Source organism: Ptychodera flava, chromosome 13 (assembly GCF_041260155.1).
Source record: "Ptychodera flava strain L36383 chromosome 13, AS_Pfla_20210202, whole genome shotgun sequence".
NCBI classification, from domain to species: domain Eukaryota; kingdom Metazoa; phylum Hemichordata; class Enteropneusta; family Ptychoderidae; genus Ptychodera; species Ptychodera flava.
Genome location: NC_091940.1, coordinates 9,016,989 through 9,036,580, shown reverse-complemented (window position 1 = coordinate 9,036,580; position 19,592 = coordinate 9,016,989). Strand labels below are relative to the sequence as shown.

The 19,592-nt window shown below is 36.2% G+C and overlaps 1 protein-coding gene across 1 annotated transcript in view; it reads right to left on the bottom strand.

Moving 5' to 3' along the window:
* Window positions 1-9,604, bottom strand: part of LOC139147336 (uncharacterized) — a 42,017-nt gene extending 32,413 nt beyond the window's left edge. The window contains exons 1-5 of the mRNA XM_070718395.1: window positions 9,532-9,604; window positions 8,930-9,110; window positions 8,491-8,549; window positions 2,656-2,742; window positions 614-712 (exon numbers count right to left, since the gene is read on the bottom strand). Of these exons, the coding sequence (XP_070574496.1) occupies window positions 614-712; window positions 2,656-2,742; window positions 8,491-8,549; window positions 8,930-9,011 (327 nt within the window). The 5' untranslated portion in view covers window positions 9,012-9,110; window positions 9,532-9,604. The remainder of the gene's footprint in view (window positions 1-613; window positions 713-2,655; window positions 2,743-8,490; window positions 8,550-8,929; window positions 9,111-9,531) is intronic.
* Window positions 9,605-19,592: the final 9,988 nt, after the last annotated feature.

Sequence of the window (19,592 nt, the reverse complement as noted above, 5' to 3'; positions counted from 1 at the left end):
GAAATTTTAATTCTGATACCCGTTTAAATCTCGGACATTATTTATTAGAACCAGTTAGCGAAATCGTATACAAGGATCTATATTTATAATTCCTTACCGAACACGATAAAAAGAAACTGCTTGCAGGTACCGGTTCGCAAACGTTTTGAGAGACCACATTTTACAAGAGCAGCTTACTCATTCGTAATCCTATAAGTTAATTTTATGCTTTGATAATCAAAACATTTACAATCAGGGGCAATTTCGTGACTAGTACAAGTATTACGTTGATACTTTACTCTTCTCAATTCTCAAATTTCGCTCATGAGGTTTGCAAATTTATAGCGCATACTTTGTTGATCCAAACAAAATGAAATATATCAAAGGGATTGGGCTCGATCTACCGACTGGCATAAAATTTTTTACTTCTTCATGGCACAAATTTGCGGGTACAAGTACACCAAGGAGGTTATACAGTGTGATTTGAGAAATAGCGGCGCCAATGGTTTCTGCAAACACTACATGCAAGATAGTCGTTCCATACAAATCAAAGATTGTTCATACCTTCATGCTTATGTGTGTCTCTCCGTAGGTGCAAAAAGTGCATCAGCTAGCATATTATTCAGCTGCTTACCGTGAATGAAATGTGCAGCTTGTAATAAGCGTCGATATCATAATCCAAAAAGCCACGCGTGACCAGAATGCCATCGTACGTTATATTGAACCTGTTATCCTAAGAAAAGACATTATCGCACATTAAAAACTATCTACTGTTGATTGACCAATCAGAGTGCTCGATTCAGGGTGTTTTATTTACTCGTAAAGCCTTGGTCACCAAATTCCAGAAACGAATGACAGCGCCGTAGTAAAGAACTGTCCAATCAAAAGTGAACATGTCATATTCTGTGGACATCTGGTACGTTTTCATATTCAAATTTGGTAACATAGCGGAAACCAGCTGCAACACAAAATCTGCTGTGCCCTAGGGTATTTATATAATGTGCCCTAGGGAATTTATAGGATGTTCCATTACATTGGAAGGATATTTCACAAATAAAAGTTTTAATTCATATCCTAAACATGTTACATTGACAAGGGGGACGGTTGACGTAAACACATTGAAAACGAAAATATATCAGTTAGGGGCGATAGTTTTTAAGTCGGATAAAACCCTTGTACTCGGGCTCTTCTGATATATAAAGTCCAACCCTATGATAAAATGTCTCGGCCTGCGGCCTCGACATTTTATCGTTGGGTTGGACTTTATATACCAGAAGAGCCCTCGTACTCGGGCTTTATCCTATACTTAAGGTTGTTAGATTAAAAGATGTTGTACAAAATTTGAATGATTTCTGAAAACCATAGCGCTGATCGCAAAAGGACGGACGTAACTTTGTCTCTCATTAATAAATAAATATTTGTCAGCATTTTCAGCATAAATGACGAAAATAAAATCTGCTAGTGTTACAATGGCTACAAAAAGTCAAACTAAATCGTATTAATTTATGGTTTAGAATTCAAGATGCAACAACAGCCGCGCATACAACAACGAAATTTGTCCAAATTTCAGTCAACTTTGTCGGAAGTCGCACGCGCGTGCAGCTATATTTAATAACAAACCTTAAATCGCGATCAACGCTATTGCATTAGAGGGCATACTATTGGGCAATAGTGTTTTAGCCGAGCTGATACTTATAAAAACATAAAGAAGCTTGTCATAAAGCCGTAACCCAAACTAGCCAACCTGCAGTGGAATGTTCGTAAACCTGTTTTACAAGCATGAATGTTCATCTTTGACAGTTTCGTTACTCTTCATTTCATTCGATAGCCAAAAAGAACGGCAACCCAGCCAATAATACCTTAGGAGACTCAAGCTCCTTCTTCGTTTGTTTGTTTGTGCGTGTTTGTTTATTTGTTACGTGTGATTATTTCCATATAGGATTACAATAAACGACCCAATAAGGAATTGTATTTGTGGTCATATTTGTCAATAAGGAGCGGTGTTTGTTTGCTTGTTTGTTCGTTTGTTTGTTTGTTTGTTTACAAATATAGTCAATAAATGATACTTTAAAAAGGTTACTAATACAATCCCACATGTGAAATAATCTGTATCCCGCCTTTGCAATGAAGAGTAAGTACTCGTGTGTGGCCACTACTCTCTGAATACTGACACTTTCTAAGAATTTCCAAGTATGTTTATGTATATCATTGAAACATTCATATTAATTGCCAACGTTTGTTTTGTTGATTAATCTGTCTGAAATGTACGTTCCTGATACGGCATAATTTTATAATTACTTAACAGAAGCTATACTCAAATTTCCTCGGTAAAATGTGGTCCTTTAAAACTTTGACTAATTCTAGCGGCCTGCGGCCAACAAAAAACAAAACAAAAAACAAAACAAGAAAAACAATATGTTTTTCCTGGAGCCGTGCAGCTTTTACTGGTCTTCCATACTTCATTTTTTTACATTTCATACCAAAATTTTGAACTCTTTTAGAGTGCACGACCTAACTTGCTTGTGCTTCACTTATTCTTTAAGTCTGTCCACATATACTAAAACATGTTATGTTCCTGATTCCGTACATCTGTCATGAGAACTCTGGTGTCAACATTGGCGACATTCAAAACGTCTTACGCATTGCCCAGAAACTAATTCATTTTCGTATGCTTACCTTGTTCCCTGACAAAATCTGGAACGAATGTACGTTGCTTCCCAAAGTCTCCTGAAAATTGAACACTTCCGCGTCACGCCTTGAGTTCTGTAAGAAAGACGGAGACTGTCTGTAACTCATCGCTCATTCAATTATCTGCCTATTGTGTACAATTTTTATCCTTGCCACTTGATAACTGGTACAAATTTAATTTAACAAGTTAGTTGTGATGCCAAAATTGCAACTTCTTCATATTTGAACAATTTACGGTATAGTAATATGAAAATGATCTATACTATAATGTGTATTAGCGTTTGAGAGAAACCGAGTACTATATAACCTTACTGACTTTCGTGTCAAATGAAGGAAGTAATATTTCAAAGGCGATGATTAAGTATCACAACAACACTAACTTATACATATATGGTTGTAATATCTTACATCACCTGAAAATCTTCATGTCACACTCACATTTATTTGAATGCTGATAGTTATTCCTACTTACACAAAGAGATCAAATTTTGCTTTCAGCTGAACAATGGCTAGAATGATACAAGGGCCTTTAAAATAAGCATATCGAAAACCACACCATACAGCCCTTTGAAAATTAGAGTATTAGATACAGGATGTATAAATTGAAGTTTTTGTCAGTTAATAATGGCAAAGTTTCAATACTGACAATACATTTCCATGTGTCAGTGAAACAAACTGTTATCAGTAGAGGTCACATGTGTAATCAAATTTTAAGTAAATGTTCATGGGTTTCTGAAAGAGATGCTGATTTTTCTGACTCTTTTCAGCTATTTATAGCAAATAATGGCCTTGAAGATGTTATTCCAGTGCCTGATTTTAGTGCAGCGAATTTTATTGATTGACTTGGCAGTGCCTTTATGTACGCTGCTGAACACTGTAACATGGTAAAGAAAATTTCGCTGACCAGGCCAAATCATAGCAAGCAGCCTATTTGGTTTGGCAAACAAAGAGTGTATTTCGTTAAAGAAAATGAAATATTGTTTTTTGAGAAAATTTAAAAATAGCAGAGGCGAAACAGGGTTGAAATTATACAAAGATGCCAGAAATGAATGTAGAAATGTCTGTCGAAACAAAAGACGTTAATTTTTAAATGAACAAAAGGCAAAATTGTCCGCTCTTGCTTTCACAGATTCGAAACAGTTTTGGACTTCCGTAAGGCGCTCTATGGCTGTGCGTCGAGTTAAAAACGACATCCACCCTGATGTGTTTTATGATTATTTCAAAAATTATTTTCAAAGTAATGTATCTGTAAAAGGGACAAAGATACGAGATACTGGTCATGACCATTAATTCATTCTCACGATGGTTTCATTTATCGTGTCTAAAACCGGGGTCGAATATATGCATGGTCAACAATTCATCCAGTATCTTTCAACATATCAAACAATATAAGTAGTGTCTTTGTCCCTTTAGCGATGACTTTTCCCTTTCAAAAATTGAAAAATTGCGAATCAGCTGATCCTGATTTGTGGTTGGGAGAATTTTTTAAATCCACAAATCATTCTGACACCAGATTTGAATATCCTTTTCAACAGACCATTTGATGTTGGTATATTCCCAAAAATATAGCCTAAGACAATAATTGTACCTCTTCATAAAGTGGTTCATTTAACTCTACCGACAATTACAGAGGGATTCCTTTATTGAGTGTTTTTAGCAAGATTTTCAACTCGATTTTGAATAATCGTCGTACATTTTGCCCTGATGCACTTGATAAAATCGACGAAACGCGAGTAGGTTTTCGACATTGGTATTTAACAGCAGGTAACATTTTTTTCTGTAGTCAATCATTCAAAACTATTTATCTACAGGAAATATGGTAGTTTTTATTGTTCCTTTGTTGATTTTGCAAAAGCATTTGACACTGTTGAACGTCAAAGACTTTGGTTCATACTTATGAAAGGTGGTATCAATGGGAAAATGTTTAAAATTTTGAATTCCATGTATAATAATGTTAAATCTTGAGTGAGAATCAATTTTTATTTTACGGAGTATTTCAACTTCCGTGTCGGAGTTAGACAGGGATGTATGCTCGGCCCATTTCTGTTTTCCTTTTTCAGAAATGAATTGACACATGATGTACAGAATAGTGGTAAGCGTGGTTTACAGCTTTACCCTGCTTTAACTGAAATATTATGCTCATTATTCGCAGACCGCAGTGTACTTTTTCTGACACTGTAATTGGCTAGCAGCACCTTTTGAATTGTTTGCATTTCTGTTGTATAAAATTCAAAATAACGGTAAACTAACAAAGTAGTTGTATTTAAAGCTAGAGGATATCTTGCAAAAACAGAAAAAAACGTTCTTTACGGAGAAAACGTTGACGTATCGAATTAATAGTATTTGGGTGTTCTGTTTTCCTGTAGGTTGCAGTGGCCAATGTCTACAAAAACTCTTGCACAACAGGCAAGAAAGGACAGGTCGTTTTGCATTTGATACTTTTTTCAAGATTTTGATTTAACGGTGAATACTGATCTACGGCTCACAAGTATGGGGATATACAAAATATGATTATCTTGAAAGAATCCAGTATTTGGCATGTACGGGTTTCTGGGTGTTTCAAGTAATACCCCAAATGTTGCAGTGTGGGCGAGTGTGGCAGATTTCCAGTTTACTTGCATACAGCCAAAATGTGTAAAATATCGGTGTAAACGTTTAAAAATGCCAGAAAATCGTTATCCAAGGAAGTGTTACGAAATGATCTAAGACATTGATAAATCCGATGTAAGGTCGATACCCACGTCGATACACCGAGTCAAAAATTTACTGTATATCTGTAATTTGCAAGAAGTGTCGGAGCAACAAGAAGTTCCCGATAAGAACAGCTTCATGTGTACTTTTGTAGAGAATTTGAAGAGTTATAGTGAAATTTCTAGCCTTGATAAACCTTGTTATCGAGAACTTATGTGTTCACATACACCAGAAAAGTATCCTTACGTCGTGAAAATTAATGTACACATGTCTATGTTAGCTTGATTGAGATGTTCTTCTAGTGTATTATAATTTCTATAAATTCACACTATATACGTATTGAGACTGACAGAAAATTGAAAAATGATGCAAATGAAAGAGTATGTTTTCTATGTGATAGAAATGAAGTCGAAAATGAATATTATTTTGTTTTACTTTGTACTTTTTTTGATAATTTGAGGATGAAGTATATTCCTCGTTATTTCACTCCACAAACAGAAAGAAAATTTATTTCTTTGATGACATCTGATGAGTCAAATATAATGCAACGTCTAGCAGCTTTCACTTTTCGCCCTATGAAAATTAGAATGGAGATAAATCATAACCAATTATTCTGAGTGTTTGTAAATACTTTCCTGTCAATTTTGTATATTATTCTGAGTGTCTGTAGTAACATACTGGTGCTGAACGATAATAAGATTGAAGTTATTCATTTTTCATCATGCTTGAAACACGACATGGCAGAACTGAATAGCCTCAGGATTGGTGAACTTAATATCACTCCCTCTCCTTTCGTACGGAGTCTTGGTGTTATTCTCAACAGGGATGGTTTCATGTGTGAACATATCAGTCAGCTTTGTAGGAATGCATATTTCTCTTTATCAAGAATCGGTAAAATTCGTAAATTACTCGACAACCCACTACTGAAAAACTCATCTATACATTGGTTACCTCTAAACTCGACTATTGTAAGGTCTGTTCTATGGCATTTCAAATTATACCACGAATGGCCATGTGACTCTTTGTCCTGGACGTGCATATAATTGAGAAAACCAACTGCAGTCCTTTTGTTCTCATGCAAATCAGTAAACAGCCACACTTTTATTCATATGTAAATAGTAAACCCAACACTTTTCTGAATAGAAGTGTTGGTTTACTAATTTACATATGAATAAAAGTGTGGCTGTTTACTAATTTGCATATATATCATCACACACCCAAATAACTCATACAATACACCAAAAAGTTGGGCAATTGCACTTTTATATAATGTAACATTCAAGCTATCACATTGTCATGGTCACTGTTTTTGAACCTTTCTGTATTGACAGGGCTCGAAATTAGCGGTAGTCCCGCGTCCACAGACTACCATCTTTTCCCTGGGGCTACCAAAATCAATGAAATGGTAGCCCACACGGACTACCAAAGACCGGGACATAAAATTCAGTAAGTATTTGGCGTGCAATGTCCAATATCTGAACTGACGTAATTGAATGACAGGCATTGGAAGTGATGGTCAATGAAAACGCATTTTCATTGCATTTTGATCATAATGTATCGGGCAATATGCCGCCTCCCTACAGAAAGTCAATGGCCTATTTTTAGCACTGCTACAGTATGCCAAGTCTCGAGTGCTTCGAAGGTCGTGGTCGTTGTCTGAGGATGAAACAAGTTTCCAATAGATCACTAAACTTTTTAGTATCACTGTTGTCCATTACGCTAAAAAATACCGTTTTTGGTCACCGCGTGCGTCATTTCACAACCTGCGCGTCATGGCATTTTTATTGAGTTACATAGTAATATGTACAGCTATCCTTGATATCCCTGTTTGCATGTCCAAAAATGCTAAACAGAAAACGAAGTATTATGCAGCTAGTGATAAAAGACAATAACTGTTGCATCAATAGTGCCAGACCTGCATTGTTAAAGAAAAAAAGGAAAAAAGAAAACCGCGTCACTTTGCATCACTGTAAAACATTGCGTGCAACGCAGATGGTTTTTCGTCAAACCACTGCTGAATTATATGTAAATAGGTATCGATCATCGTTTACTTCATGGCCGTTCAGTACTAGCATTGATAAGGATCAATTTTATATCAAATTCGTTATATTTCGTGGTATAAGTCGGAAATACCACTCGTTGTTGTGGGTTTACAATGGAAACCGTACAGTTTCGGTCATCCAACTCGTGGTATTTCCTTTACTAACCAACTGACCCGTCTGCAGTCTGTACAGAATGCAGCAGCACGTCTCGTCACTGTACACGCAAATATGACCACATCACTCCTGTTTTCATTGATTTACACTGGTTACCTGTGAAAGCTCGTATACATTTCAAAATTTTATTGACTACTTTTAAACTTGTTAGAGTGATGCAACGCTTTATATGACCGATTTGATTGATCTGTATATACCGACAAGAAATCTGAGGTCTTCTGAGAAATTGCGTGTAACTCCTTCTCCTTTATAATTCCTACGGTCAGAGAGCATTTTCGGTACGTGCTCCTTTGCTGTTGAATGCACTGCCTTCAGAAATTCGTTGTGCCAGAAATGTAACTTCTTTTAAACGTTTTTTGAAGACACACCTTTTTACTAAGTTTTACTCGTAATTGTAGTTTTTTTTAGTTTTTTAGCTGTTTTTTTAGATCTTTAAGACACTTGTGTTCAGCGCTCTGAGACGTTTAAGGAGTGCGTTTTTAAGAATTAAATATAATTATTATTATTATTATTATTTGTAAATATCATTTCCTGTCAATTATTGTATATTTCTGCTTCCTATGTTAAGTAAGTATGCTGGGCCGATGGCCTAGAGCTCAAGAACTACTGAAGAAAAGACATTACATATATATATATATAATATATATATATATATATATATATATATATATATATATATATATATATATTAGAAATCTGCAGTTGCGTTCTTAAAGACATTTCGAAATAATGAACTATGATTCTATACACAGAAATTGTGCCTGACTTGATCAAAATATTTCTACTGTCGCTTCCATCCGACATTGCGCGATCAAATTTCACCAGTTAGGACCATCGATACAAACACATTTATTTGAACGCTACTTCCACAATTTTATGTGGTTGAAGAGACATGAATAGCTCTGTCATTACTTACTTCTGATATGCTGACAGTGAAGTTAAGATTAGCATCGTGTTCCACTGGCATTGACGAGGCTTTCATTGTAAAATACGCACAAATCAAACAATTAACATCACAGAGAGACAGAGAGAGACAGAGAGGGAAGGACAGACAGACAGACAGACAGACAGACAGACAGACAGACAGACAGACAGAGAGATATTGGTTATTCCTTTGCCAGTCTATCAAGAATTACAAATTTGGACAACAAAGTGTCAGCACAATGTGTTAAGCAGCTGCGCTGCAAATTTGCAAGTGTGATCGTGTCACAAGGAGGTTTTGAAAGCTTTTCTCTGAACACCACAATATCATACGAGCAAAGCAGAGCCTTGCGCTACTTGACTTTCAGAGAAATCTCTCCTGAATATCATACAGCTATGAGCAAAGATCAGCTTTCGGCTTTACACAAACTTACCTAAACAGAATATTCTGATAAGACTGAGTAAACACAAAAATCGCCTGTCCTTGTAACACTCTTCTTGACTGATGGTCTTCATAGCGCACTTTCAATAAACGTGAATGCTTCAAATGGACTTCTTGCGAATTTTAAATACGGATAGGAACAGCATACCATCCCCTTGTCACCACGTGACACACTGAAAACAATGGCATACTCTATGACCAGTTTCAGTAAAAACTGTTAGCTTTGTAGGACTTCCTCCCACTTAAAAATGAAAGCCAAAATAACATGCTATCCGCATTGTATAACACAACACACTTAAATAAGTGCATATTTATGACCAGGAGCAAACAGAAATAATGAATTCCAGTAATATAAAACCTTTATGCATGATAAATATGCAAGTGTCACTATAATGGCTGAATGTAATTGATATTTTTTTCATTCTTTTCAATAGTGCCTCTCACTTAAATATTTGAGAGCGCTTTACGCCGCTAACATAAATATGTACCGCAACCGGAAAGGCTCGATCAATGAATTTAGTAAAAGGAGCTTTTAAATTCGTATGTATGGTGTTTGTTGGAATATTGTAACATGCGAAATGAAAGTATAATTACCCCGAACATGTTCTCAGAAACACAGAATCCAACAACGGGAAGTCATGCCGATTATGATTACTCGGTCATAATTGAGGCAAAATGTGTGTGCACATGCGTATACATTGTGGCACCACTTCTATTTGTGAACAAGTAGTTCCATTTAGAGTAATAATTAACTCAAAATTAGTCTTCTAACCTCTACTTGATATGGACCAAACAGTGTTTACGTCCTTGTCCATTTTACCATGCATTCTTTAATATGTTACCGTACAATATTTTTTGTTGTAACCGACTTATCGTGGCATGTTGTTGTCTTGCAGTGTAATGATTCTATTTTTGAATAAAAGAGGGCGTGCGGCGGTGTTCCACACACTTGCTACGCTCATGCCACCTAAGATATCAAATGGCTGCAAACTAATGTGTACCAACACTACTGGAAATATACGTATTTCCATGCGCGTTTGTGCATGTGGTTTTGTTCGTACTGTGTTCTATTCGAATTCAGGGTTTAACCCATTGCATTATATTTATGAAAAAGCAAACTACAATGGAAAACCGCATATCTTTGGGTCATACCTGACAAAGCGGCCAGGAAGCGATTAGGTTATTTGTTGAATATATGGGTGATATTGAATGCTCATTATAATAATAGACGAAGATGGAGGAAATTTTGCCATTTCATCAAAGGCAAGCCAGCAGGGTGATAGAAGGCTCTGCAAAGATGTCGAAAGTGTCCATACCCCATAACCTAAATTCACTAAAATACGCAATGGATGTTTTTCACGTGACATATGGCCTCGACTGATGCACCAAATCGATTTAGAGTAAGATGTAGCACCGTTCAATTTTCGCAAAGTCAATAAACCAGAATTTCAGCCAAGGTTTCCAACACCCAGCAGAAACTACTGTTGCATATAGGTACCATAGAGATGTCACGGTATAATACCATGCCAAGCTGTGACCAAGTCAAGTGGTGGCCAGCACTGTTGGGAATCAACAAATCCATTGAAAGGTCTCAGGCATCGTTGATGCAAAAATGCTATTCTCGCTTTATAACTTTGTTTTTCGATACCAATGATATAAAAAGCACTGTTCTTGAAGGTAGAGATTATTAGAAAAGATTTAAACACCACCTACAAATAGAATGGCACGTCCCGATCATACATATATAAGAGTGTTGAGCTAGTATTACTTTCATTTCATCTGTCTGATACTTGCAGAATGCATGAAAACTTAGAAAACAGATACCATTACTTTGTACTTGAAGTAATTTGTTTTATAATAAATATATATATATATATATATATATATATATATATATATATATATATATATATATATATATATATATATATATATATATATATATATATATATATATATATATATATATATATATATATATATACACACACTTACATTGGCCACACTCATGTACGATACCAATACATACACATAAACTACACGCACACACATAGTGTATTCATTCATTCATCTATGTATAACTTATATATACGCACATACATCATACGTACACACGTTCGTACATACATTTGCACATACATGCATGAACACATGCATGCATGCATACATGCATACATACAAACATTCATGCATGCATACATGTATGAATGCATACATACATACATACATACATACATACATACATACATACATACATACATACATACATACATACATACATACATCCATCCATCCATCCATCTATACATACATACATACATACATACAAACATACATACATACATACATACATACATACATACATTGCTTCCTGTTAAGAGAGATCACAATGATGTTCCTGATTTTTGTAATTTTGCTACAAAGGGCTCACATGTATATACAAACTTATGAAAGCAATTTGTTTCCTATTTCAAAGGGTATACCAAACTTTATGACCCCAAATACCAAAAGGTATACAAGCAAGAATTCTGAATGTTGTTACCTTGTTTTGTCAATGTCTGTAACAGGTAAAGTCATGGGAAAATGAGACGACGCTGGCAGTGACTGTTCTGGACGAGATCAGTTGGCCACCATTTTACAACTCAAGATGTGAAACTCCAGTTTATGAAGCTAGTCCCAGGGACAATACTGTGAGTATTTTTTTTGTTATTTGCTGATTACTTCTTAAAACCAAAATTGTGTTCCTATTAGTACAGAGAAACAAATTTACCCAATCGTTCATATGGAACGGTCAAAAGCTCCCTGGACCACCTAGAAATATATACCAGTCAAAGCGAATAACTCTGATGCCTTAAAATATCAGATCCTTGTTCAAGTCCCATCTATTTTGCAATAAAATCTTAGCTAAAATGGATAAGCTTGCCAAAGACGTGTAAATAGGAAAGATAGAGTTGATGAAATTTTGATATACCTAGGGAAATTGTCATATCATTTCGGTAATAATAAGAATTATCATGATAATGATGATGATAATGATAATAATAGATTATTTACCTTTGAATATAATGGCGCCTCTTGTTCTTAAGTATAATAGTAACTGGGTGAATTGTTCATACTTGCTCAATGATAATATTAAAATAGGGTTGAGCCCACAAGTAGGTTTGAAACTATGATTTCGATTGAAAGTGAGAGTCCACTGTTCATAGTAGTTGCATTTTTGTGATAAAAGTATTTTTAGGAAAATTCTCTTACCCTTCTTTGTCACAGGCCTCGCTGGCCCTTGATAAGGCGAAATTATAAAATCATTCTTTGTAATTTTGAAAGTTTTGCGTTTGCAAAGAAAATATTGAAACAGGGCCGTGACTTACCATGACGCATGGTTGGATTGCAATGACAACAAATGCGAGGTCATTTTTTCCGCGTCGCACTGCAGTGGCGCATGCGTATAAATGAACCGAATGAGGCTGTCTCCGGCTGCTAGCTATTTTTACGCGGCGATGTGACGAAAATAGTACATGGAAAATACAAATGTCGGTGTAATCGTTATAAGTGTGGCTTTTTGCAACTGTGATTTTCCACCCTTAATTTTGTCATATTCTTTTATCAACCCTTCCCACCGATAGTTTTCAATGATGGGTCAAACCATAGGTACCTTTTGCCCAAATAAAATTGCATATAATGCCAAGTAATTAATTAGTGGTAGTTTTTAAAAAGTCAATAGGGAAAACTTGTAAATGATGTAAATATATTTGAATCTATTGTTTTTATTGAAACTTTGAACACCAAGTATATTTTACTGTTTTACGTACATAAATATAAAAGTATTTAATATTCATGAAATTTCATTTTTTTAAAACATGTTTCTGATGTTCATTTTTAACGCAAGTAATCTGACGAAGGAAAGTAGGCTGATGACCAATATTACTGACTTTCATTGTTTTCTTTCCCAGGGCGGTTTTCAGTCGATATCTATATTAAATGGTGACACTAGACAACAGAGTGTACCTGCTTCTGCATTGCTAGATCTAATCTAGGAAGTAGACACAGACAATGGCCGGTGTAAGTCACTTTGAGGTAAAATTCCCAAATGAAATACCCTTAACAATTGTACATCGTCAACAGACGAAAGCGGAAAGAGCCGTTGGTTTCCTCAGCAATATCTATAGAGGCTATTCTAATATCAAGGAATTCAAATCTATCTGTAATTCTAATTGGGCTTACAGTAAACAAGTAGGCCTGTCTTGTTACCTTACCTATTATGATTTCGTTGATGCAAATGCTTTCTGAAATATCAATATGCTCATAGATTTAAGATTCACTTATAATGCAAAACTTTCATCGTCCGTTTCACTCAATTCAATTGGTGCAATAAAGTGTCACATTGTTGAGATTGCATGCATATACTTAAGTGAAAGAAAGAAGTATTTCTGGAAGAACAGAACCCTAACAAATGAAAACGTCAGTGCTATATTTGCGGTATCTGTATGGGATTGGTGCTGTATTTGCCATCAGTTCGTTCTCGAGGGTAGCAAGTGAAAAAGTTACATATACTTAATATATGCAGTAAGTACTAACGCAAATATTACATTAGGGTTCCAGGTTACGCCAGGTTACTCATAAAATTTGAAAGCGACGGATATTTTAAAAAACTTACGTTCGTTTTCACACTGTAACTTGCAAATACGTCGACTCTGTTAATTCAAATTCTGACTTTGCGAACATTTAACGGTGCTACATCTTACATTAACTCGATTTGGTGCATCAGTCTAGGCCATATGAAGTCTAAAAAAATCCATTGCGTATTTTAGTGAACTTAGGTTATGGGGAATGGATATTTTCGACATCTTCGCAGAGCCTTCTATCACCCTGCTGGCTTGTCTTTTATGAATAATATTCGATAAGTCAGTTAAAAAAACAATAATAATGTACGGTAACATGGTAAAGAATGCATGGTAAAACGGAAAAGGACATAAGTTCTGTTGGTCCATATCAAGTAGAGGTTAGAAGACTAATTTTGAGGTAATTATTACTCTAAATGGAACTACATATTCACAAATAGAAATGGTGCAATCATGTATAAACATGTGCACACATTTTGTCGAGTAATCAATATCGGCATGACTTCCCGTTGTTGGATTCTGTGTGTATGAGAACATGTTGGGGGTCATGATACTTTCTTTTCGCACTTGGCAACATTTCAAACACACCATACATACAAGTCCCAATATGACTAGCCAATATCACTCGAATTTAAATGCTCATTTTACTAATTTCATTCATTTAGCCTATCCGGTTGCAGTACATATTTATATCAGCGGCGTAAAGTGACTTCAAATATGTAAGCGCAGAAAAGGCACCATTGAAAAGAATGAACAAATATCAATTCCATTCAGCCATTATGTTGGCCCTTGCATAATAATCGCAATCATACCAATCCATAATCCAATGACAGTAGGTCAGAATTCGTAAGACAATAGTTGTAAACATAGACACAAAACAGCATAGAACAGACAGTAAATAGACGGTTCACAAACAAAGTCATATTCATGAAAGAAAGATATATGGACCTCTGGCCAGAAGACCAAAAAGTGATGTCAGGTGATTCGAAAATAATAAGCGCATCCTGCCCCACATATGGTACCCGCCATATATCAATCTATAAGTCAGATAGGTAGTGGTCACTAACTAAGGCCCAATGTCACCGATGCCATCAGTGATCATTTGTCGAAGAGAGATATTGTATTTGTCTACCAGCTTGCGATACCTGCCAAAAAGCGTTTGAATGTAGAGACAAGTCTTGCTTTGGTGTAACCTTGATTTAACAGTTTGTAAGAGAGATGGCCATGTCTCTCTATCATATATTTATCATGCACAAACTAAGGTTAGATATTACTGGAATTCTTTAATCAGTTTGATCCTGGTCACATACTATGCACTTATTTCAGAGTGTCGTGTTGTACAATGTGGATAGCATGCGATTCTGGTTCTCATTTTAAAGTTGGAGGAAGTCCAATAGAGCAAACATTTTTTTTCTTCTGTTTGAAACTGGACAGTGTGTCTCGTGGTGACAAGGGGATGGTATGCTTTCCTATCCGTATTTAAGATTCGAAAGAAGTCCATTCGAAGTATTTGCGTTTATTGAAAGTCCGCTATGAAGACCGTCAGACAAGAAGAGTGTTACAAAGACAGACTATTGTTGTGCTTACTCGGTCTTAACAGTATATTCTGTTTGGGTAAAAAATATATGTGAAGCCGAAAGTTGGTCTTTTTGCTCACAGATATATGGTTACCACAAGCGATTCCACTGAACCTCAAGTAGCGCAAGGCTCGGCTTTGCACGTACGATATTTGGTGTTCAGAGAAAAGCTTTTAAAACCTCCTTGTGACACGATCACATGGGCAATTTTGAAGCCCAGCTGCTTAACAAAGTGTCCTATCACATTGTTGTCCAAATGTGTAATTCTCGATAGACTGGCAAAGAAATAACCATCTCTCTCTCTCTCTCTCTCTCTCTCTCTCTCTCTCTCTCTCTCTCTCTCTCTCTCTTATGTTAATTGTCTTATTCGTGTATGTTTCACAATGAAAGCCTCGTCAATGCCAGTGGAACACGATGCTAATCTTAACTACACAGTCAGCATATCAGAAGTAAGTAATGCCAGAGCTATTCATGTCTCTTCAACCACAGAAAAGGATGGAAGTGGCGTGGAAATGAATGTGTTTGTATCCATGCTAACAATGGTGAAATTGGGTTGCGAAATGTCAGATTGTATTTGAAAGCGATAACAGAAATAGCTTAATCAAGTTAGGCACAGTTTCTGTGAATAGAATCATAATTCACTATTTCGTAATGCCTTTGAGAACGCAACTGCAGATTTCTATCTATTGTTAGTATGGAAACATTGTCATTTTTAGGTGACAAAAACTTTAATTGATACATCCTGTATCTATAACTCTAATTTTCAGAGGGCTTTATGGTTTGGTTTTCAATATATTATTTCAAAAACCGTTGTATCATTCTATTCATTATTCAGCTGAAAGCTAAATTTGATCTCTTTGTGTAAGTAGAAATATCTATCAGAAATAAACGTAGGTGACATGACGAAGATTTTCAGTTGATGTACGATATTACACTGTATTTGAGCTATGGAACAACACAGGAAGTGAGACTATATCAATGACTGGTTGGCAGCACACTTCCCTATTGATATATTTGCTGCTTAACTTGACGAGTTAATGTTGTTGTGATGTTTAATCATCGCCTTTGTTGATTTTGACACGAAAGGTCACGAAGGCTATATAGTACATGGTTTATCTCAAACGTTAATACACAGTATCTATCATTTGCATATTACTATACAGTAAACCTTTCGACAGTGAAGAGGTTGCACTTTTGTCGTCACATCTAACTTGTTAACTTAAATTTACGCCTGTTATCAATCTTTCTATTATTCAGCTGAAGGCTTAGTTCGATCTCTTTATTTACCGTATTCCTCCGATTCTAAGACCCCGCCCGTTTATAAGACCCCCCAGGATTATTTTATCAATTAGTAATTAGCTGTTAGTTCGTTTATAAGACCCCCCAGGGGGGTACACCCGAATTTTGACTGGAACAATAGAGCCACTGTCATGTAACGAGACCAGGATATCCACAACACCTACCCTGCTTATCAAAGTCACAAACAAGTGTCAAAGTGAAGTATCAAACCTCACACACACACACGCACACTATTGTTAGGATTTGGAACATGTCAATCGGGAACAGTGCTATCATTTCCTGGCGATAAAACTACACTTGGATTTCACTACCTACCGTAAATGAACAATATAAAAGAGTTGGATTTTTAGCGTCTCGATCTAGTACAATGTCGTCTTTTCGTTACTGTCATTTTGCTACCATCAAAATAAGCAGATTTTTCAACATCTGATTATGTACGAATCGAACATTTCGATGCAATTTGGCTACCATGAAATGAACATTTAGGATAGTAGGTTTTCGGACTTTGTCGATCAAGTACGATTCGCTCATTTCATCACGATCAAATAAACACAATTTACACTCATACAAACACAAAAAGTTTGGGTATCAGTAGTTCTCTTTTTGAGACTGTTGTGGCCCTTAAAAGGGCCGTTTCATTTTTTTGTTCAGCGGCATGATTTGATCTGTTTTAGTGAATATGTACGGTGAAAACAGTACCTCGGACTGGTTGCTTTAGCAGAGGTACAGCCGCATTATTTGCCAAAACACCGACGTGACATTTCTCTGCCATACCAACTCTTGGAGAATGGATGAATGCTTTCTTCTTTGCCTTCAAGTAGTATTTTTTGTTGACTGACACGTCACGATCGATGATATTCGAAAGTAACCGTGCCCGGTATGAGTGCTGCATCTCGCTTCAAACTTTCAACTTTGCAACCATCTTGAACAACGGCTACAGCATTTCGATCATGTATGTTGTCTGCATCTCGGCGAAGTTCATACGGCAAACCAAGTTCTAGCTGATTGCGACGGTAGTTAGGCATGCCGACAGCGAGAATGATTTTAATAATTACTTTTTTTCTTGCCCATTACGACCGTGCACTGTCTTATGACTTTCCGGCTCATAAAGTCTACGATAAATCGACGCATTTTTAGAGGATCTTGTGACGATGTCGGGAAACCCTTTTGTTGCCGTTATCAATAGAAAATTTGGGACGTGTGAATGACACGAGCTTTGAACTTGCTTCGCTCAACTTTTACACTTTTGTTTTCATACTACTGAGGCAAAAGACTACGGCACATGAAAAAGTTGCTCTTTAAATGGTGTGCTTATAAAGATTTTTTCAACAGTTTTCTATCAGGTAAGGTATCTTTTGTGATCATTGTGAATAGCTGCACGTTTTCTCTTACGTTCAAATTTAGCATTAAAGTATAAAAAGATTTTTTCAACAGATTTCTATCACGTAAGCTTTCTTTTGTGATCATTGTGAAGCGCTGCAAGTTTTCTCTTACGTTCAACTTTACCGTATAAGCAACCAGTGAAAATAGAAATAGGCCTATCATTGGCATCGTAAAATCTTTCAAAAAGACTTAATGACGACGATATCGACTTCGACTGGTTTGACTTAGATGAAGAGGGCAATTATTGTGTTGACAAACGAAACGCGATATCCAAAGTTTCTTCCGCGCATGAACTGAAAATTCTTTGAATTTCTTCCGTTTATGTTTCATCAATTTTGTAGTTTTTCTCATGTAATGAAGGTATTTATTGTTTGAACGGCATTTGTGTGTGTCCTTTCCTGAACTAGTCCCAGCAATGAGTAGAACGATAGTGTAACAGATTTTCAAGATTATGCACGCTTTCGAAGTTTTGCGAGGGAAAAGTACCCAACTTCATAAGTTAGATCAAAAACGTGCATGATCGTACCATATTCCGAACTGTTGATCATAGATGATTGAATTCCACATCAGGAGACATTTCGGTCATCGATACAAGTAATAAAAAAACTTCAGGGTGTATTGCCAAAAATTCAACACATCAAATATAAAGCACATTGGCGCAGCAATCTTTCGTCTCGGCCAGCCGATGCCTCAACACTTTACCTGTTCGAGCCTGCCTGTTCGTAAGATCACATTTCGTTTCGAGATACGGTTAGACTTTTTGAAACTAGGAGCAAAATAATAAAACTCACGACGTGTAATTGATTGTTTATTTTAAGGAGTACAGTAAATGAAAATCGTACATAGAAAACATCGGGCGGACGGACACCATCCCACTGAACAGAATTTTACCTTGACCTCATGCACTGACACCTTTGACCTATTGCGTAAATTGACCAATCACAGCCAGCGGAACTTCAGGGACTTTCCCTTCACTCATTGTCTGACCTTTGTGGCCATGCTATGCATGCTATGGGGGGAGCTAGCTGCTGCTGAGGAACGTATTGTCGTACAAAGTTTCGTGGTGATTATCTATTCACGAAATACAAAGATTTATTGCTATCGTATTGTTTAGTAAAAGAAGGTATGGCAAATACGTTATATTTCAAGACTTATGGATCTCCATTAATTTATACTTGTACAGATTCGACTGCCAGTATCTACACAGCATGGCCATGAGTCGATATCACAAAGTATGAGTTGTCTGTAGCGTGAATCAAAAAATCATTGGCATAAAAATTTGCATAACATTGCATAAATTAGTATAAATTAACTTCGACGTTCGATTTCGCGGTGACATCCGTTTATTAGACCCCCATATCTTTTTCGTCATCTTTGGTTCTGAAAAGGGGGTCTTAGAATCGGAGGAAAGGTAAGTAGATATAACTATCAGAAATTAACGTATGTGACATGACGAAGATTTTCAGTTGATGTAGGATATTACATTGTATTTGAGCTATGAAACAACACAGGAAGTGAGACTATATCAATGACTGGTTGGCAGCATACTTCCCTATTGATATATTTGCTGCTTAACTTGATGAGTTAATGTTGTTGTGGTGTTTAATCATCGCCTTTGTTGAATTTGACACGAAAGGTCACGAAGGCTATATAGTACGTGGTTTATCTCAAACGTTAATACACAGTATATATCATTTGCATATTACTATACCGTCAATCGTTCGACCATGAAGAGGTTGCACTTGTTAACTTAAATTTATGCCTGTTATCAAGTGGC